Source organism: Coloeus monedula, assembly GCF_965178545.1.
Source record: "Coloeus monedula genome assembly, chromosome: 6".
NCBI classification, from domain to species: domain Eukaryota; kingdom Metazoa; phylum Chordata; class Aves; order Passeriformes; family Corvidae; genus Coloeus; species Coloeus monedula.
Window position 1 is genome coordinate 39237779 of NC_138786.1, and position 22240 is coordinate 39260018.

Consider the following 22240-nt stretch of genomic DNA (forward strand, 5'->3'; position numbering starts at 1 on the left):
AAACCCGAAACATTCTTCAGCTGACTAAAAGCTTTACATCCTTAGAACGTAAAATCTAAATATAAATGTGGTGGGCGTATGTGGATATTTTCTCTCTGAGGAGGCTCTGTTACAAATTTCCAATGTTTTACGCCACCACCAAGCCTCTGCTAAGCCGTGACACCTGTTCAGAATTTTCAGCTTCTTAACCCCTTATTACACTTCCTACCATCTGCAGCAGAAGGTGGAAAAGAGTTCCATCATCCCGGACTTGCTGTATTAATTCTCAATGGCTCCTCAGTGTCCTTCAGTATTTTATATTAATACCCACTTTAAGGACAACTAACTAAATGGATGAACTTGCCTCTCTCATAACATATGCCAGTAGATAATCTGGTTATCAAGCAGACCCTGGGAAAAAAACCTACAAATTCCATAGGAGGAACACCAAAGATAATACTGTTAATAATAAATGTTATTACTGATAATAATAAATGGTTTAGAGCAAAATGGAACAGCACTAATCTTTTAACATTATGCTAAATGCATTCTTATCATTCACATTAATAAGGATTCACTATTCTTAGGTTTGATATATTTAGCGAACATTGGCAGTACACAATGCTACTGACCAAAAATTCTTTTAGCATTACTATGTAGACATTCATTTTAACATTTCTGAAAAAAATAAACCATGAGGATATCTCCTAGTTAAAAGTCAAAATACCCTGTTGAGACAAAATGCCTCTGTAAGAAAACCTGTTTCAAAAGACTCCTTTTAATTAAAAACTACACACGAGTCAAATTAATCACAATATGAATTTTGACCTGATTTATTCATACAAATCAATCCAAATTCATTTTAGGCCCAAAATATATATGATAAGGATACTAGTAAATTTTTCCAGGTACTAGAGAATCTTGTATAAATGTATCTGTTCGAGTGCTTCTCTGTCAACATCCTTTTCCATATACACATCATAGTTTAGTGGCACCTCTTCGACCCATTGACTGAGCTGTACATCTGTCTGAAACAATGAAAGCAGAGCCTTAAATCAACACCATGTTTAAAAACAGCAGGAGTTTCAAGGTCAATACAACATTAGGAAGGCAAGACATAATATGAGAGATTAGTCATTCCAAATTATATGGCAATGATAAATTAATTTCTGGAAAAGCCATTTTAATTCAAATAGGAGATAACAAAGATAACTTTAAAAATTATCTCAGTCAATAGTCTAGATATTTTGTTAGCATATTCCAACTGCCTTTCTGTATGCATTTGTGTAAGCCTCAAGCATCCTGATCAGAGAGCAACACTGACAGATGTGCTGAGGGAGCAGCTAACAGTACCATGGAAGAATCGCAGGTATTTTCTTGTTTTACACCCAGGGAGTATTGTATTAAGGCTACAAAGGGCTTGTCAGCTGCTGTGTGACAACAGCCTGCTCCAAGAAAAGTTCAAATGACACCATCGCTGCTCTTGGGTCTGAGGATCTACTTCACCCATCAGCATACAGGCAACAAGTAATTCAATTTCTCTAAAACTAACTAACTACTGTGGTGAGCAAGTCACTTTATACATAACCTTGTCACATCTGATCAGTGTTTTGTTTCCTAACTAAAGCTAGACCACATAATTTGACTAGGTATCACATACATGATCTACCAATGAAAGACGGCACTGTTGTTGTTTCCAACTGCCATTTAAAGCTACGTAACTGATTCAGGATGCCTGATGGTAGTCACATGGCTAGCTGGGAGACCACATCTCTCACTAATCTGTACTTCCAAAAGCTCCTACTGGCATTTAATACACATGATAATACAATGATTCATGCAGACTACTGATACAGGCTGGGATTTTCATTTTCACATGAGGACAATCGAAGCACAGGAAGATGTGTTGGTGGTCAAAACAGAGTCCAGAGTCTTACACCTTTTAATCTCTGCACAAAATTGTATATCCTTCCTTACAGCAATACTGGCAAGCAGCTAACTTCAGCTACAGAGATGCCACTTTGATAGAAAATAACGAAGTGTGTCAGCTAAAACTGGCTGAGGGAACTTACCTGGAGCTTTGAAAGTGATTCTTCAAGACTTGGAACTGTCACTAACAGGGACCCTCTTTTCCTTACATTACAGGCAATAAATTCCCAAGCTCTGAAACATATTTAAAGGTAGATGACCAGTTTTTTGGGGAAAAACCACCCATATTTGATATACAATGAATCTAACACTTTATTTAGTTTTTTGGCCAGAGGTAGAGTAAGCTTAAAGATTTGCAATACATGCTTATCAGTCATTATTAATATCTAAGCAAATGTATTTGCAGGAATAAAACCAAGCTTTGTATTAAAAACACAGGGAATATATGGTCTTAAAATGTTAGATTTTGTAACTTTTTATTTCTCATACATACATGCATATCATTTGGTATTGTCAAGACTTTCACTTTGAACAAGCGTTAAACACTGACATTTAGTCCCTTTAAATCTTTGGGTTTGAAGAAAATCCAGTCCTGAAGTGCAGTCTTTTATTAAGCTTCACAACAAGCTGCTCTTTACATACATACCTCGTGTACAGTCGTGACAAAGTACTTCTCTTAAGACATCAGTAATCAGAGTATTTAAATATAGCCCCCAGCACTCCTTTTTTTTTGATTTTGCAAGTAAGATAATTTCTCACACTATGGTAATTCAGACTAAAAAGAATTTAATTTCCAACATTCTTCAAATGTCATTTGTCTTCATGCTACTAATGCAACACTAAACCACTATCCCCAAGTTAAGACAGAATCAAATGAATTCTTAGTCATGTGCCTGGAAACATATCTCTTGGCATTTTGAAACACCCACTATCCTTCACCCATCCACTCTTTGCCTCTCTGGTTGGCATTACCATCTGGTATCCAGCGCAGCAGGGCAAGCCTTAGCTGAAATTGGTACAAAATGTCAGACTTGGCTAGGGCCAAGTGGAGACACAGGTACTCCTTCTTTTTGACTGCCCATTCTAAACTTCAGATGATCAAGTTATTTACATTTTAAATGGATGCTGCTGGATTAGCAAAAGCTCATCTGTGAGTGTCTTGTACCTGAAAGAGAACCTTAGCCACATGTTTGTTTGCTACCACATCCTTATGAGTATCTATTAGAAATATAATTAATAACCATGCTTTGTAGTCTGTATATATTACAGCTCTGACATCTGCAAGTCAGTGACCCATCTTACTTCTGAAGATTGAGCTTTATGCTGATACAAAAAAAAAATTTCAGATTCTTTAGCAGCAGGATACTATTTTAACATATCAGTGCAAGGATTCAAGCCAAGGTTTGGGTAAACAAAGCAGCAGGGTTTAGTGGGTTTAACAACAAGCAACTGCCAGAACACCTTAGCAGTTAAGTATAACAATTAAAAGTAGGCAGTCTGAAACAATTTCCTGATATAAATTATGTATGTGCCTTCAAAAAGCACAACCTTAAGGTTTTCCATAATTCACAAGGTTACACACACACTCCCAAAGAAATAGGTAACTTGTTTGGACACAGAGCTTACCTGGCCTGTTCCTGTCTGTCAAGAAAATATTCAAAGACATTATTCATTACAACAACATCAGCCTTCTGCAGAAGTGAGGGCTGAGTACAGATGTCTGCATGAACCACCTGAAGGAGAAAAATTTCCCAAGGCATAAATTAAGAGACAAATACAGCCTTCAAGTAGTCATGAAGCCTGTCAGCCTAATACAGCACCTGCTACCACCCTTTTGAACCAGCCACAAAACCAGGTATTTCACCGGCTCCCCAGGAGATAAAACTGACATACAAAACCATAATAACCTTTCAAAAACAAAAACAAAAAAACAAAAAAACAAAAAACAAAAAAAAAACCAAAAAAAAACCAAAATCAGATTTAACTCTTCTAAATAAAATACTCAATCCATTATGTTAAGTAAAATAAAGTACATCTTAATTTTGGTTTAGAACTGTGTGCCATAAAAGAGGAGATGATGTACGTGATGGCTGTTACATTCCACTTACCTATATTTTATAACAAATGTCCAGTGATTTCAGGAAAGATGTTAAGCTACTTGAAGCTATTTTGAGGATATTAAAAGGTATCTCACAGGGTCAGTGGGTTACTGAAGGATTATAGCTAGAAAAGACATTAAGGACCCAGATTTGACAGCCGAATTCTCACAATGCATATTGGGACTGGGAATGCTGGAAAGGCAGGATGCTCAGCAGCACTGGAGGATCTTACTAAACAACTTCCTCTCCAGTCAGCACAGGAGGAGCTGTTTTGATTTCATCTAACTTCACCTACCAAAAAGGATATTAGCACATCATGTCATTTTTCAAAACAAGTGAGATGGGAGAATATGGATGCTCATTAACACTCTGATGTGTTTGATTTCCTCTTAAAGACAGAAAAATCTATCAGTCTGACTTGATGATCTATATGGGTCTTTTTCAACTCAGGATATTCTATTATTCTGCATCCCAAATCTGATGAGAAATGTAAATTGGAATATCTTTTGAAGGGGTAAGTGCTAGTCAGCATGAATTCACTAAAGGTAAATCATGTTTGACCAACCTGGCTGACTTCTGTGATGAACCAACTGCCTGGATGGATGAGGGCAGATCAGTGGATTTTGTCTACTTTGATTTCAGCAAGGCCTCTGACACTGTTTCTCACAACATCCTCACAGGCAAACTCAGGGTGTGAGGACCGGATGAGTGCCCAGTGAGGTGGATTGAGAACTGGCTGAACAGCAGATCCCAGAGGGTCATAACCAGTGGCACAGGGTCTAGTTGGAGGCCTGTCACTACTGGTGTCCCCTGAGGCTCAGTACTGGGTCCAGTATTGTTTAACTTATCCATGAATGGCTTGGATGAAGGGGAGATGCCTCCTCAGCAAGTTCACTGAGGACAGGAAGCTGGGAGGTGTGGCCAATACCCCAGAGAACTGTGCAGCCCTTCAGAAGGGCCTTGACAGGCTGGAGGGATGGGCAGAGAGGAACCTTCTGAAATTCAGCAAAGGCAAGTGCAGGGTCCTGCACTGGGAGAGGAATAACCCCATGCACAGGATAGGATACTAATGGCAGTCCTAATATTTTAGGCCACAGTTCAGAGAGATGCTTGAACTATAGGCAAACTTTGACCGTAAGTTGATGTTTCCTTGACTTGAATGATACTTAAGACTTGACCTAAAATTACTCTGCATTTACAGAGTGGGTGAGCATACTGACCAAAGTGACCTAAGCACCTCATTCTCCCCAAATACATCCTCATTCCTGTTAGGGAATTAGGGACCACATAAGCATGTATGGTTGCACAGTGAGCCAGACCCAGGTACTGCTCTAGTCAAAACTCCAATATTGCTGGGTCCAGTTTCAGCTCAACCAGTTCTCTGATCTGCTTGGCTGTGTGCTGGCACAACAGAGGAAGCAGCAACTGATTTTAAAACTGCCCTGTTGTCCAATGGAATACACACCAAGCCTTTCATGATTACAGGCAATTTCTGAATTGAGGTCACAAGTTTCCTAAGATCTGTTGAACTGTTTACTTTCCTCCCAGTATTTGTTTCCTCAAATGGCAAAAGATGCTGAGCAACCTTCTATGTACTTTAACAAACCAAGTGTTGATCAAAGAAACACAAGGATCACTCAGAGCCACTAAAAATATCATTTCACTTTGCTATCCTTTAGGAACGTATTCTAATAAAAATTCAGAGTATCTTGAGAAAAACAATCTCTATTTAAGAAGAGTCTCTTAAAAGTTTTTCAAACTTGTGTCATGAATTATGACCAGCAAATGGATTCTCACAATTTTTCAAGCTGATATGTACCTCTAGAGAGGATTCATTTGGGGGTGAAATAAAAATCTAAGATTTAAATGTTCAAAGCAGTGTGATAACAGGAGTCACATGACTAAATTAGCATTTAATGAGACTCAAATAGCTAAGTCCTCGGGCACTGCTTTGAAAACCTATTATCTTATCTTTATGCTCCAAAATTAATACTTCAGCAGAATTACAAGGTGTGAAGAAAAACCATAAAAGTTTATAATAAAAAAATACACAAGGCTGAAAAGCATGCTTACAGATCTCCAGCTCCACTGAATTAACATGACAGAGTTCCTAACTGTACTTTCAGTTTCATCACAATAAAGTGTTATGAACACAAAACATATGCAAAACCCAAAGGTTATGGATAAACTGTCAGCAACTGCAACTGAATTGAGCAACCCAATGATACTGCTTACCCTGTGTTAAATATTTTATGTTTATTATTTCTTTCTAGTTTAAAATTGGGTTACCTTAATTCCAAAGAAATTACTATACTCAGCAGTTTGTGTGACTTCATTCAAGAGCACATGCATACAACACAGAATTAAAGCCAGTATTTTACCCAGCATATTCTATTTACCAATTTTTGCTGGTAACAAAATAATGGGTATTGTCCAGAAAGGAATTTTTTTTTCCTCTTTAAAATATTAGTAGCTATTCCCATAATGAAACTAGGGAAATGGTTCCCATAATGATAGCACTTTGTTTGAAACCCATTTTGTTTGTGGAAGGTACATATACACAGACATTCTATGGAAGGAAATACTGATAATTCTAAGTCCTTTAGGAGTCCTTAGATGCAAATTTGCGAATCCTACAAACATCTTTCTGCTAACAAAAGTGAATCACAGACATATACTTTTGTATTCATGACAGAAATTCTTTATATACTCAGTTTCACAGAAGTGAGTGGCAATGATATCATTGATTTTACTGGGAGAATCAGCTAAGATATATCTGTTTTGTGTGAGCCAATGGGAAAGTCCAGTCAGGAAAAAGGCTAAGTGATTCATATTTTGATAATTTCCCTCTTCCTCTCTGCTATAAGATTTCTTTTTTCCTAATGCAAAGCCTTTGTATAGGATCAAAACAAGCAAAGGCAGAAACTTCTCAGAATGCTGATTTACCAGCCACTCACTTAAGCCAGATATCTTGTACACAGTGGTTAAAAATACATAAACTAAAACATATATTTAGTTACCTTTATTCTGTCAATGAACTCGTACTTTGTAATCATCATTTCTTGCAACTGGCAAAAGTCTGCATTCATTTCTACTCCGTGCAGCTGGGAAGCTGAGCTATAAAGATAACCCTACATTAGGAAAAGGAAATTTAGTAACTGTGATGCCTTTTAAACAAGTTCAAATTTTTAATTTAAAAAGAAGAGAATAAAACACAAGTTAAGATTTGAAAAAATTTTAAAATAGCGAGTTGAGAAATGCCTTTCAGTGGATGTGACATATTTTTCAGAGCTAAGCCCCTGATATGGCAATTCCCACTTACGTCACATGAATTTTAGTAAGAGATCCGAAATGACATGTCAAAAAGACAAGAAGGAAAGCTCCAAGTTCACTTCAATTGCAAAACATATGGAAAATAGTCAAGGAAAAAAAAAAAGGTGTACCAAACAAGTTATGAAAATAGTGTGAAGGGAAAAGACTAAATGTAATTTTTGTTTCTTGGGAGAATTGAAGAAAGTATCAAGAGAAAAGAACAAAACCAGGAGACATAACATAGTCAAAGTGAGTGAAAATGGAGGACAATGTACCAGTAATATAGTGGGATATTTTGATACCAAGTCTTTATCAGCACCTCTAAGTTACTGTATTACTGACATTTTCAGATGCTTCATACAGGTACATGAGCAAAAAAAAAGCTAAACTATGCCTTTATCTTAAGCCCAAAAACCAGTTCAGTTTGGACTAAGATTTTGAGAAGTTGTTGGAAACGTCAGAGAAGAAAAAGTACAAATACTTGAGCATACAGGGCCCTAACAAAGATACTGCTTTAAGTACCACTGTCTCCACTGAGCACAGTTACACCTTGCCAACAATGGCAAAGGCAAACTGCTGAAGATACAGAGTATCTGAGATACACATGTATTACAACTTCATTATTAAGTTTTCTGAAACCATTCAACTCAGAGAGTAGAAAAGCGACCTGTGAAGGTGAAGTCACCCCTCCTCCAAGGCAAGGACATGTAACAAAGCAGAACCCTTTTTTGAAAGAGTGCTTTGAGAGTACCTTCTACTGTAATAATACAAGCATTTAAATACTTCAAAACAAATTCAGCCTAGCAAAAGTGTTACCATTTAAGGACCCAATGCTGCAAATATTTACAAATGGGAGTAACTTTCCTCATTTGAGTAATCCCAAAATTAGACTATTCAAATGAGTAAAATCACATGCTCAAGTGTTTCCAAGATTGAGCCCTAAACAGCCATTGACTTTTTAAAGAAAATAGTAATGTGTGTTTTGCATTGCTGTTGGCCATATGTTGCACCAGTCATGCCAAAAGCAATCAAAATTGCACTCAAGTTTCTCGATGAAGTATTTTATGTGCATTTTAAAACGCAGAGCAGGACAATATGTTTTTGGAGACAAATTCATATCAAAGTCTTCCTTTGTGTAATTTAACAGTTTGTCAGCTTCATAAAGGAATTTAACATAACTAATCTATATATAGGCATGGTCAAGACATAAGAGGACAAACTTACTTATGAAAGAGACAGCAGGAACGAGTAAAAGAGCAGCATGTGTGACAGCAATATGCTACTCTGTTGGACAACACAGTTTTCCTCTCCATAAGCAAGATCATTTGTGTTCCCTCTTGTGAGGAACAGCGGAAGAACTGAAATCGCTAGTAAACAGCACCTTACACTATTCAGAGAGTCAGATCAGAGGTGCCTCTCAGAATGACCCATCCAAGATTGAGTAATGACAGTAGGCAGTCAGAAAAGAGGGAAAATGTTTGTCAAAGTAATAAAATATGAATTCCTGTGCTGGAAGTTACCGCAAATAGCACTGCACCAAGCCTGGAGCCAACGTCAACCACTACCTTTCCTGTCAGGTCAGGCAGTACATGTTGATAAAGAAACTTCAGTTCCATGAGGGAAAAGGAATGCGAAATAAACTCTGGGAAATAAGAACAGAACAAAGGTGTTGGGTGGGCAGTACTAACTACTGTGTAATTAACTATTGAAATAGTAACCCAAAGAATTATCTTCACTGAAAACTTGTATGGTTTCCTGCCTGCACTAGTGCTGGGCACCCTGGAACACCAGGGTTTGCAGATCAGAGGTAATCTGCCAAGCAATCTGTCCCAAGTCTGGGGATTCTTTGCCTTACATGGAGAATTTTGAAATCCTTCATGAAACTGAATTACCTTTTTCTGCACAGTAACATATGTTAAAGAATACAAAACAAAGTAACTGGGAACTGTTCAACTGAAAAAGGAAATGTGGTATCCAAGGCTCAATACAATTTGTGCATAACGTTTTATGGGCAGACACCTTAATAGCTTTAATTTCAACTCTAAGGTTTTAATGAATGAAATGTTCTCCATATAAACCATTCCTTCAGTGGCTGTGCTATACTGGCAACAGCACTGATCTGTACCACACCACACCAAAGCTTTAAGACAGATGGTGTTTTCTACTGTTTTTCAGCATGTGAGAGGAGACTGAGGCTGCTGCATGGACTCCTACAGTGTTGTCTTCCTCTCCAGGGGTAAATAGCCTGCCTCTTACCTGCCCAGTTTTTGTGGGCAACAACCGTCACTCATACACTGCAAATTAATTCAACTTACATGTGTAGGAGGCTCCTTCCACTGGTTATGGGAAATAATTCTGGCCTGTGTATTGCACCAGTCTGGACAGAGTCCTCCATCAGCTGGATGCTGTCTTGTCCAGCTGAGTCACTGCACAAACCAGTTTAATTAAACTCAATTTGTTTCTCTTGTTCCCAAAAGAACACTTACCTAAAGATGCAGTTTTGTATGAGCCACACTCTGTGCAGTAGCTCCTACTCATTTTCCCCTCCTCACACAATGAATCAACAACATCATCATCATAAAGGAATGCATCAACATGAATCATGGGCAGTGGATGCTGGTGTATCTGAGAAGAGGAATAAAACCTTAGAAAGGCGTAACCAAGTCTCTTAATTTCATTTACACTGTCACATGTTAACTGTTCCACCATCCTATCTTTCCCAAAATCTCAGAGATCCATGTTTTTCCCTATGCAACAATTACAAAAAAAAAAATTAAACAACGGAAATCCTACATGTAAACTGGGTCATCAAATTCCACTGAAATAACCAGTACGTGACAGTCGACAAATGAAAGCAAGCTAGTTTTGATACCTGAGCAGGGGCCCGATGTAAGTTTTGTCTCCTTAGCGCTTGCTTGGCTATAGAGAAGATACACGGTAAAGGAAGCTTTTCCTCTTCTTTTAATGAGGAGAATGTAACTTAAATTTAGGAGAAAGGTCAATTTGCTTCTCAGCCTCAACTGACTATTTTAACATCATGCCTTATGCCTCTACCTAGAAGCACCCCTGATTAACATGAGTGTCACTTTCAATCAAAAGTACACCAGGTGGGATGCTTGCCTTCTCATCATTTCAAGGGATATGATCTTCATCCTCCTACTCATCTTTCCTCCCTTTTCCAGGCTTGCTGCATGTGGCCAATCCACTTTTCCCATTGAAGAGCCATACACCACTTTTCTGGGAAATGCATTAACTTTCCTTGTATACTGACAGCTCAAGTAGAAAAGGTGCACTCCCCTCCCACAGGACTCACAGCCCACCTCTTCTGAGCCATCAGAATCTGAAAAGAGCTGGATTATCATCTCTGGGCTGCCCACATTATGGCAACAGCAAAACACTGGCCCTGTGTTCCTGCTGCCTTTAAGGGGGCTGTTAGAGCCTATTACAGAGCTAGCATTAAAGAATCACTGTGACAGGTGCCATACCACACAGAATTAAAGCTATGCCAAATAACTCATGATCAAAGTATTAAGAACTATGAAGAAACTTTCCTGGAGTCATGCAAACACAGAGCAACAGACCTGAGAACCAAACTGAGATTTCCTACACTTCAATCCATGCTCATTCTCTATTATGAACTACTGCTAAAAATGAAATCAGAATAAATGATGTGGTTCAGCAAAAGCAGACCATAACAGTTAGCTTACTTTCTGAACAGCTTGATGTTCCGAAGTGAACATTGCCTCAACGGGTAAACGATTCCGCAAATCTTCAGCGATATTTCTGAGCACAACATCGCTGTTACTCACCACAAACTCATCAAAGTCATCTATAAATCAAGACAAAAAAAACCCCCTGAACAATCACATGCAGATCACGTGGACTAAGTGATGACCAGTACAATACAGTTGCAAGACATAAACAACACCAGATGGATAAAGTTTTTTATTTGAATGCATTTTTCAGCCTTTGTTAGCTTTTCCAGCCAATGACAGTTTTGGATTGTAATAACTTTGCCATGTAAAATAAATGCACTGCTTTTCTGAAATCTCAAATTATTTTCATATTTATAAATTTATAACTCACATATGATGGTCTGGGCTGCCACCAAAGTGATACTGTTTCAGCTTAAGATATAAAAAACATCAAAGATGTTTTTGAACTATTGGAGAAATTACAAAACTCGATAGTTGCCTGAATGCAGGCTCTTTTTTTTTAATACAAGTTTCTTTTTATACATATGATCTTTCTAATAAATTTACAAAAAAATCAGGGCTAATGCACAGTTCAACAGTTCAACTCCCAATATATTTTACATTACCTAACCTATCAAAATATTTCAAGTGGGAAGGAAAATAGGAATGGATGTAAACCAATACATTTTTGCAAAGCGACACTGTAAATTTTTGCCATTTTTCCAGGATATTCCTGCATTACTTTAGCACATTTTTTTAAAAGACATCTAGAAAAAAGATTGAGAAGGAAACCATGTCAAGTCACTAATCCTTTCTTCTTCCAAGGCTCAATCAATACTGTCATTACTTCTCCAAACTGCTCTTCTAAAAATGATTGTTAATCCTGGAGACTCTATAACCACCCTTAGCCATCTATTCCAGTGTCTGACTACCCTTAATATTAGAAAGGAATACTCTTCGTAATTACTGATTTAGACTTCCTCTGCCACTACTTATTCCTTTCCATTATATAGTAACTATTTACTTCCCTGAAGACTTAGCGTGCATCACATCAGTCTTCTTTAGAAGAAAAAATGAGATTTGCCTATCCAGACCCTTCCTGATTTTTTTTCTCCTGGAGTATGATCATTCTCAACACTTCCCTTTGGATCTTCTGGACTCTCTCATCCTTTATGACCTGCAGTATTGAGTGCCAGACACACCAGCCAAAGGTTTACTTGCACTTACCAGACTTTTCACATCTTGCAGCTAACATCCTGCTTACACCCCCCCAATTTCACCTTGAGAGTATGATGTTCCTAACTGGCATTCAGCAGCTTTTCCTGCTATGGTTTCCTCAAAAGGACTAGATGAAATTCCTTTTTGTCTGGACATCTCACTGCTTTGAGGATGTTGAACTGGATCTAAACAAAGGCTCATCTCAGATCAAAGCTACATACCTGTAAAAGACAACAACCGCTACCACCAAAAAGCAATCACTAATCTAATCCTGAAAAAATACACCAAACCCATCTATTAAGTCACATCTAAAAACAGACATGTATGTCCTCTCTTCCCCACCCCTTCTGGTTTGTTTCTTGTTTTATTGAGACTGCCAACATGCTGGGCAGCAACTGTGCTTTTTCATGTACATGCATCACTTACAAAAAGAAAATCTGACAGCTTTTACAAGTGTTTTTTAAAAAAGCAGTGTTTGCTAGCATTGCTGTTCCAGGTGGCAACATTAGTACAGAAAAGCTTGATGGCAAACAGGTTCAAAATAAATCTACAGCATACACTACAAGTTTCTCTATGCTAATATATTTAATCTTTCCTGTGGATCATGGGAAATGCTAGAAAGAGTGAGAAATTTTAAGGCTAGTATAGAAAACAGAAACCTGCTAACCTTTTAAATGCTTCTGAAATGCTTTCTGCTTAAGCACTGTAGTGAGAATAGTATGATTAAAGAAACCATCATTTATTGGTGCAAAATGCTCTCCTCTTAACAGAGCAAATGTAAATGGTTCTTTCAACCCATCCCAAAATGGACTTGAACAGATAATCCTGAATCCCCCTTATTACTGCTGTGTAGTAAGCAACAGAAACTTTAAATTATCCGTATTCCCTTAAGATGTATTTGGTTTATAATTTATTAAATGCATAGCAGTAATGCTCCAAGGCCCTGATGGGCCATTGCCATTGGTAGTTGTTATACTTCAGTCAGACAATTCACTGCTCCAAAGTGCTCACAGTTGCGTTCTCCTGAACCTCAGCTCCTAAAGAGATGCAGACTTTGCAGTGAGGAACACAGGAGGGATAGAGGCGGCAGCTGCGACAGCAGCAACACCAACACAACAGGTGCAATGTAGCAGCTCCAGCTTGTCAGCATTTTAATTTGAAACCTCTAATGAGCACCCATCCTGTTAAACTCACAGTCCATCCAACAATTTGTAGATTTGTTGTGAACATCCCAGCAGCAGTGAGTGATTTTTTCCGATCAGCTCAGGGAAGATTTCTATGGATGTGAAACAGCACAGAATAAACCCAGATATTATGGGAAAAGAAGGTGGGCAAATCTAACTGTAGCTTAACTGGGACTATCAGCACCACGACATGCCCTCAAGAGTGCCAAGGTGCCAATTTGCTGAGGTGGATAACATCTGAGGAAGCAAGGGGAAAAATCGTGCTAGAGACAGAACAAGAGACTAGAAAGCTGATATTAGCAGCTGAACAGATCAGTGCCTGTGGGCAATAAGCTTCTACATCTGGCATTTGCTTTAAAACAATACTATTACTATGCAAGAGAGCTCATCCAGCTGTTATAGTGCCTGTTAAGAGTATCAAATTCATATACAGTATTTAATGAAACGCAGGAAGTGTTCCTAGACCACCAGGCCAGCCACATCACACTGCAAATACAGAACTTCAGCTCTCTTCCTCACAGATCTAATGCATCAATAGGATCTGCTTCCTCATGGCCTGGGTGACCTTTCCTGGCCAACATTAGTGACTAACAGCTCTCCAGACTATTCAGTGTTCCAGCTCCATAGTAGAGAAACACACACCTTCAGTGGGAGACAGGCAGCACATCCGTCTTCCTCTAATCCAGAATATCCCTTCCCTGCCTTGAGTTCTATCTGTATGGTACCTGTCACAACACTGACCATCTTGCATGGGGCCCTCCGATCTCTTCTTGCAAAACAAAGTAGGACACACACAGGTTCTTGTATGCTCTGTACAAAACAGGTCCTAAGGACAACACACATGCAGCCCAAGGAAAAACTGTTGAAACACTGACACTGAAAAATAATGATGAATGGAAATGCTCCCTTCTGACTATCAGTTAATGCTCTAAAACATAATAAGCAGGAACAAAAAAGGAGAAGGACATCTGAACAGACTCCATCTGAGACAACAAAATGGCAGCTGCAGCAGAAGTTGTGTGTGCAACACTCCACACCTGTGTGTATAGTCTGTGACTGAACTCTGACATGGAGAGTCGACTCATTCCTGTCAAAGCAAGAAACAGCAACAGCTACCATAATAACTCATTTACTTTTGCAGTATGTAAATATTTGTAGATTGCCATCAAGTAGGAAAGACCAGTGCCAAATATGAAAATATGCATCTCTGCTGGTATAGTTTTATCAACTCCACCCTTATGTTTAACAAATTGTTCACTCTTGAGAATCTCAGTATCACCTTACAAGGGATCTTTAAGAGGAAACAAAAATAGAAAACTATTTTATACATCATTTTTGCACTTGTTATATACATAAAATATATATAACATGAAATGGAGAGTGTGCAAGCCAACCTGTGTTCATTGAACAGACAACTAACCAGGAAACAATGTACAGTTCATGAAACACTGCAAGATGAATCACAATCATTTGTTTATGGAGGAAGTCTGAGTGCGTAGTGTTTGTATTTTACTTCAAAAACCGGTTCCACTGGATTTACTCAACATGCATTTATAAAATTTAATTAACACATTGCAAAAAGCCTCATTATCACCCTGGTGCTAGTCAGCCTTTCTACACAAGCTAAGAAAACATCACAAAGCTTCACACCAGACAGAGAGCACCACTATACCAACATCTGAACACCCAGGCACTGCAAAATACAGGATTGAAGACAAGCAATGTGTGATTTCCAAATGACAACAGAAGATTACAGAAAGAAGAGGATTTAGCAAAGGCAACCATAACAGCAAGCACCTTATGGTCTTCTAGATATATTCTCCGACTCACAGAAAAGCAAATATTAACAGCCATGTTACTTAATACAAGGTTAATTTAGTAATTCAGCATGTTTTCATAATACTGGACAACCCAGTCAAGGAGGAAGCACCACATCCCTAAAACTTTAGTATCGCCCTTTTTGGCTAAACCATTTGAGAAGCAATATGTGACCTCAGTATATCAAGTACCTCAGGAACTCTAAATATTATTTCTATCCCAAAGCACACATAGCCACTAGTGGAAAGTAACTGGCTTTTCCCAACAGAAATATAACCAGAGCTCATTTTGTTAGTTTAAGTCTTTTACATTGATTAATTGAAAGAAGCTTTAAAGTTAAATTTTAAACAAGGTAAGTGACATACCTGTTTAACAATCACTAGTTTTCCCCACCACTATTAAATTTCAGTGACTAACAACTTAGAAGTACTTGGTACTCTGGAGACCTCTCTCACACCAGTATCCCTTGTCACAACAAAGGAAATTAATGACACTTCCCAAAGTTGATGATTCATGACATTAAACGTAACAACCCATTTTAGTTTATCAAACACAATAGTGGAAAAGAATTGGTATGGTATAATTTTAACAAATAAATCCATTCCAGTTAATGTGGAAATGCAGTGTTATTTTTATCTCTTCTGAAAGGGTATTTTACTTGAATAAATCACTTCTACAAGTTTGGATATGAAGCCTTGTACTAAATTGCTTTTTCACATGCACATGCACAAAAGCGCATACTATACTTCCCCAATTGCAGAAGCCCAAATTTTCATCCTTTTTAAAGCTACTCATTCCACTTTAGTTCCATTCCATTAAAAGAATCAAGCTTTTTCTTATCCAGTTTCCTCTTCTTGTCTTGTGAAAATTATCATCTGGTAACTTTACCTAGCAGGTCTGAGAACATGCTAATGCCTAGATAATAAAGTACATGATAGAAAATTCTGGACACACTTGGTCTGCTCCCAAGTGTCTGATGAGAAGTTTCTTCTCCGTATGCAGAACTCTGTCCTTAAGCAGCACATCCTCCATAATCAGTTAGGTTAATTTTATAAGATACTCCTCCCTCACTGCCTGTTAAAAGCCTGAATTTACAGCACTGACTGCCCTCAACTTTCAAGTCACAAGACTAAATTGTGCTTCAACCTCTTAAACAGCTGGTTGCTCCCAGTACAAGTGAAACCACAAGAAAAAAATTAATTTGTACTTAATTATATGTTTCTTATCCTTAAATTATAAGATTTGTAATGAGATTTGCAAGGATTATTATTAAATTATTATTTTGAGCAATTCTCTTGATATTGGATATTTTGAATACTGTAGGAACAATCAGCAATTCAGACCAGTATATCACTTTGAAATCTTAGCTTCAGATTTAAAAGTTTCTAAGGCAATGCAGAGATTAGAAAAGGTTTGTAACAGTGTTTTATTACACTGTTACATGAGCTAAAAAAAACTTTTAAGTTAGTATCAAAACAGTAAGTTTTAGCCCTGATGGAAAAATATTTCAATCTTAGACCCCATGAACAGAACACAAGAAGCATAAAGGGTCTTATCACTGTATCTGTGCTTCACTGACATTAACTGAGAGACAGGCTTTGTAATCTACATTTAAGTGCTAAGTACAGCCGAAGTGTTCAGTAGTTGCCAGTAGGTAGAGTGGTTTGGTGACTTCAATCTCAAACTCAAGATTCAGATTCCTGTATTTACCTCCCCTGATTCCTGTCTTCCTGTTCATGTAAACACATAGCTTGGTCAATTCTTTCACTGGTTATCTCCTCCAGCACTCATTCTTACCAAATGCAACCTTTTCTGCTACTGAAAATTTTAGAATCTCAGCAGTGGAGGTTCAAGTGGGAACATGACATACAACAAATGCTGGACCCAACTGAGGAGAATCATCAGGGGGGTTTCTCCAAGTGGTTTGAATTAGCTCTTGGGCTTCACCCAGGTTTTCTTAGCCGGAACTTCTGGAACATGGTTATTGCAAAAGGATATTAAAGCATTAATCATCCTATTATAAAAAAGTTAAGACACCAAAGGTTCCTGTTCTTTTTTCCAACTCTTACTATTTTATTTTCTTTAAGATCTAAGAGTAACTCAAAAGAAAAGCTGGAATGCAAGTCACCGTGAAATGACGTACATTCCACTGCAGTGTGTGGGAAGAGCTAGCTGATTGTGAAACAGCCAAGCAGTGTTGCTAAGCAGCTGTTTTAAAACAGTAATGTCTTCTTCCATCACACATAAAGATTCGGAATGTCTAAAATTCTCAACACAAAAAATCCCCACATTCATACAAAGAAAAAACGAATAGAATCTTGCATTCACTTACATTCCCATAACTACTAAGGAAGGTTAGTCAGAAATCATCGCAGTGAGAACACGTTCAGTGTTCTCTCAGTTCAAAATATGTAAGGCTTTACTTCAGGTAAGATAACCGGCTTTACTATAAATAAATTTGTCTCTTCTACGGAATTTTCTCAATAACGTTTCATGCATTCAGTGTGCAAGTCAGAAAACACCAACTAACCAATAAATAAGGCTGTCTTTGCAACAACACTAATCCTAAAGGTCAACCACTTTATGCAGGACTTTAAGGATGCATGTACACTTTAATTCAGAGAGCGGCGTGATGAAGGAAAAAAGCCTGACTACAGCTAACACTGGAATCATGCCCAGTTCCCCTCAGCTGGAGGTAAAACTATAAGCTCAACATCTTGACAGAAACAGGAATGGGATTCAGGAGGATGAGGTGGGGAACTGATACACCACAGAAAAACAGTTTGTCTGTGGGGATACCATTTCTGTTTTCATTTATCCTATCCTAGTTTTCATTCAGAATATTATCTCTCCATCCCTACCACTTTTTTTTTTTCTTTTGTTCATCAGAGGCTTGTTTCTTTCCTACGTCTATATCACCAAAGACTAGGCTTTTATTTCCATGTGGCAAAGAGATCTGGTAATTTTACATCTTCCATAAAACAGTCTTTTCTCTGCACAGAGAGAACACCATATTCCCTAGCTGTATTCAGGGTACAGCAGCAGAAACCTCTATCAGCTCCTCACTATCCTCAGTCCAACTAGTATTAATTATCACAGGACTATCTAGGTATTAAAATGGGCAGTATAATTATTCAAATGCAACAATTCTGAGGGGGAAAAAAAAGCCACAGTAAAAGTTACTGCCAGTATGCAGCCACAGAAGTAGCTCAGAGAAACAATCGAAGAGAAGTATCATCAAGAGTGCTGTGCTGGGGACATCACAAAAAATATTTGCATCTCTGAGGAAACTGCACAAAGGATAAAGGAATGTGACCTGCAGGACAAATGCCTCTCCTCCCTTACTGTTCAACGCTGCAAGAAAATAAAACCAGTAAGGGAGATACTGATCTTGTACTCCAGTCCTGTACTCATCAGGGTGAAAGCTAGAGATAAAGCAGGACACAGCCATTCAGACAAAGGAGATTAGAAAAACAGGAACAGGTTAATGACCCAAAGAGGCAATGAAACATATCTTGATTGTTTAACAATGAAAAGTTTTTACACACAGCCAAAAAGCTTTCTAATTCCCACTCTTTTACTATGTAAACATAAACGTATGTTAGAGAGGGAGAGACTGCAGCACCGAGAGAGTACAAGAATTGGACAAACATTAATACTTTTCCTTAAAACCCCATAAGCAACAGATTCAGAAACTGGTAACTTCTACAAGCATTAGCATGAGACCAAATCCTATGGGCTCTAAATTCCTCCACAAATGTGGCAATCAGGGAAATATGATTTAACTAAGTCACACATTCTAAATGACACACCTGGGAACAAATATGGTTGCCTATAATTCTATACTGCATCAGCACTTGACACAAAGTGTAAGCAAATGCCAAAGATGCAGATGCCTAAAGTGCAACTTGATTTCTCAGAATATTAATTAATAGCATCCAGCCAGGATATTAACAATGAGCATTTTTTAAAAGAGAAAATTAGCATAAAATATTACCAGAGCACAAGCCTGTAAAGAAAGAATTCTAAACCGAAAAAGATTCTGAAGATGGCCTGACAAAGAGACTAAAGAGATGAAATTATATTAATTACTTCAGCTGCTTGATCCTCATTGCCCTGTCCACTCTCTTCTCTGATCTGCAGCATAAGAGCTGAAAAGCCATTGAATGGCAACTGTAAAGCTAATTATGTTTAAAGATGATGCACACAGTGAAGCAGCAGCAATCACTACTGATGTGAACAGTATAAAAATAGAAGGACACAGATTGCTCAGATGTACCACACACAAAGTAGATCAAAATTTGGAACCTAATTTACACTTTGGCTTGTATCTTAATTATGAAGAGCAAATATGAGGCAAGAATATATGTGTCCTTTCATTGAAAGGACTAGGCAAAGAGCTGCATCATTAAAATTCAGGAAAAATATTTGAGAGATCATAATCTAACAAACACTAGGAACCGTAGCATATTATCTTTCACAGAAACCATCTATGGTAAGTTTTGGAAGCTGCAACATAAAAAAAATATTAAAATGTATTCACTGACAAAGGATTTTGGAGTCTACACAAACTACGCCATTGGCTAAAAATTCCTATGGCAGAAGTAAAACACGATCATAGAATCAAAACAGAGAAAATAGTAAGTATTAGTTTCCTAACTGAAACAGTTCAGCATTTTCAAGTTTCACTAGTAAGTTTCCATGTGCTTTACTGTATTTGTAAAGGAGTCAGGAAGCTGAGAAAGCCATATATGCACACCACACGAACTAATATAGTGTATAGGAGCTGTGATGATTTCTGTTATGTGAATAAGCAATATGAATGATTGCATATTAAATTCAATGAGATTTTTATATTAGAGCATACTGGATAGAAGAAAACCACCTCTAACAAGATTATTTACAGTAACCCAAGCCCTGTTTAGCAAGCAGAGCATGCTACTGTGTCCAGACAAGACCTCAAAAATGGAAGGATGAAGTGCTTACAGCCAATTGCTCCAGCATTATGTCTATACACACATGCAGACGTATGCATGTGTAGATATATATATACACACAGATATGTATATGTACATACACACACAGAGAAAATTAGAATGTTTAACCACAATTAACACTAACTACTTCCATCAAAATTCAGCCTTCAAGTTCTAGGGAGGCCCATCTCTGCTCTAGTCACGGCAGCTGACGCCCAGACGCTCTGGAACATTTGGCAGTGTCTCTTCTAAGAAAGTACCCGTTTGGGTGGGAGGGCTGCATGCCTGTCACTGGACAGTAAATGCTGTTCCTAGCTAGCTCCCGTCCCATAAATCCAGCAGAGGGCCTACTCCACCTGAGAAGGATCTGCCCTGCCTCTCCGAGTGACTATGGGAGCGGCAAACCACAGGGCAACAATGAGTTTGCAGTTCCAAGTACCTGGACAGCTGGACAACTTCTTGGTGTCAGAGCTACCTTTGTGCCACGGTGCCTGTGTGTTGGCTTATGAAGTTTTCACCTTGAAGTGGAAGTGCTGGAACAAAGACCCAAACAGGAAGCATAACCCGAGCACAGCAGGGCATGACTTGGAGAAGTATTGTTATCATATGATGAATTTCTCCTAACACGTGATCATCAGGGTAGATTTATCATCCCAGGAGACAATCATTAATAAACAGGACACACACATACTGGATGCTTGGGACTGGATCACAAGACTGGAGGGGTCTTCCAGATTCCTATCTGCAATGGCAAACTGCACATATATCCTGAGACTAAGCAGCGTTTAGACTTTATTCAGCATGGCACTGTGTGCGTACAGCTTTAATACACTGCCTATATTGAGGTTTTCCGTGTCATTCTTTGTGTTCAGTTGCAAATTAACAGCTTCTGCACTGACCCATATTTCCCTTCTTCATCTGCCACAAAATGCTTGATTGCAGCACACTGATGAAATTATATCCAGGCATAAACAAGGGAGTAAACAGAAAACTATGTTAACTTAAGGTGACATCAAGTGGTGAAAGTAGCGTTTGTAAATTAGCTCAAACCGCTATCTCCAAACTTGTGAAAGTCTGCTGTGAACACGTGTGAAGTTAAACAAGACAAGCCTAATACCCAAACACCTCTTGGTGCGGCAGGAGCAGGGTGGCACCGCACGACCTGCGCCGCCGCGGGGTTTGAGGGTTACCCCGCAGCCCGTCCTGCTCCGCTGCCGGGCGCGCCCGCGCCGCGACACCTCCGGCCCCGGACACGGCACCGGCACCCCAGGCCGCGGCGGAGGGGGCGAGCGCGGCCCGGGACCGGGCAGCTGCGGCACGGCCACCCCCGATCGGAGCCGGGCAGGGCGGGCGCCACCGGCCGCGCTCTGCTCCAGCCTCCCCGAGCGCCGCACCCCGGCTGAGCCGCCCGGCCGGCACCCGCCGGTACCCTGCGAGCCGCGGGCACCCGGCAGGGCCGGAAGGGGGCGGCGCCCCGGCCCGGGCACTGTGCCCCTCGCCCAGGGTCCGCTCCCCCCCCCCCCCACTCCCCACCCTGGCTGCCGCACCGCGCCCCACAGCCCGACCCGCCGGCAGGGCCGAGCGGGGTGTGGGCCCAGCCGGGGACGCGGGCGCGGTGCGGGCGCGGCCCCGCCGGCGCTTACGGGTGTTGCGCATCCAGTGCAGCAGGCGCGGCAGGTCGGCGGCGCGCGTGCCCCGCACGGCCGCCAGCACCGCGCGCCGCGCCGCCCCCAGCTCCATCGCGCCGCCGCCGCGTGGGGGCGCCACGCGCACCGCCGCCCGCACATGGGCGCCCCGGGAGAAGCCCCGCCCCCTGCGCCCCCACCCAGCCGCTGCCCGCGCGTGCGCACGCGGGAGGGCGACGCCGACCGGAAGGGGCCCTTCTCGCATGCTCGGCCCCGCCCCCAGGCGCCCTCCCTCGGCGCGTGCTCGCGCTGCCGCTCGGCGCCGCGCCCGGCCCCGCCCCGCCCCACCGTGACGGCGTGGCCACGGGGGCGGAGCTCCGCCCTCTCTGACCCCGCCCGCGGCCG

The 22240-nt window shown here is 40.0% G+C and overlaps 1 protein-coding gene across 1 annotated transcript; it reads right to left on the reverse strand.

The window, feature by feature from the left end:
• Window positions 1-796: 796 nt before the first annotated feature.
• On the reverse strand, window positions 797-21977 carry LOC309573751 (uncharacterized protein). Its single transcript, XM_082282929.1, has 8 exons — window positions 21854-21977; window positions 11027-11148; window positions 9806-9944; window positions 8885-8961; window positions 7028-7138; window positions 3535-3641; window positions 2052-2142; window positions 797-1007 (listed from the first exon to the last, which is right to left on the reverse strand). Exons 1-8 carry the CDS (start codon window positions 21948-21950, stop codon window positions 891-893), a joined length of 861 nt encoding a protein of 286 aa, XP_082139055.1. The 5' UTR covers window positions 21951-21977; the 3' UTR covers window positions 797-890.
• Window positions 21978-22240: the final 263 nt, after the last annotated feature.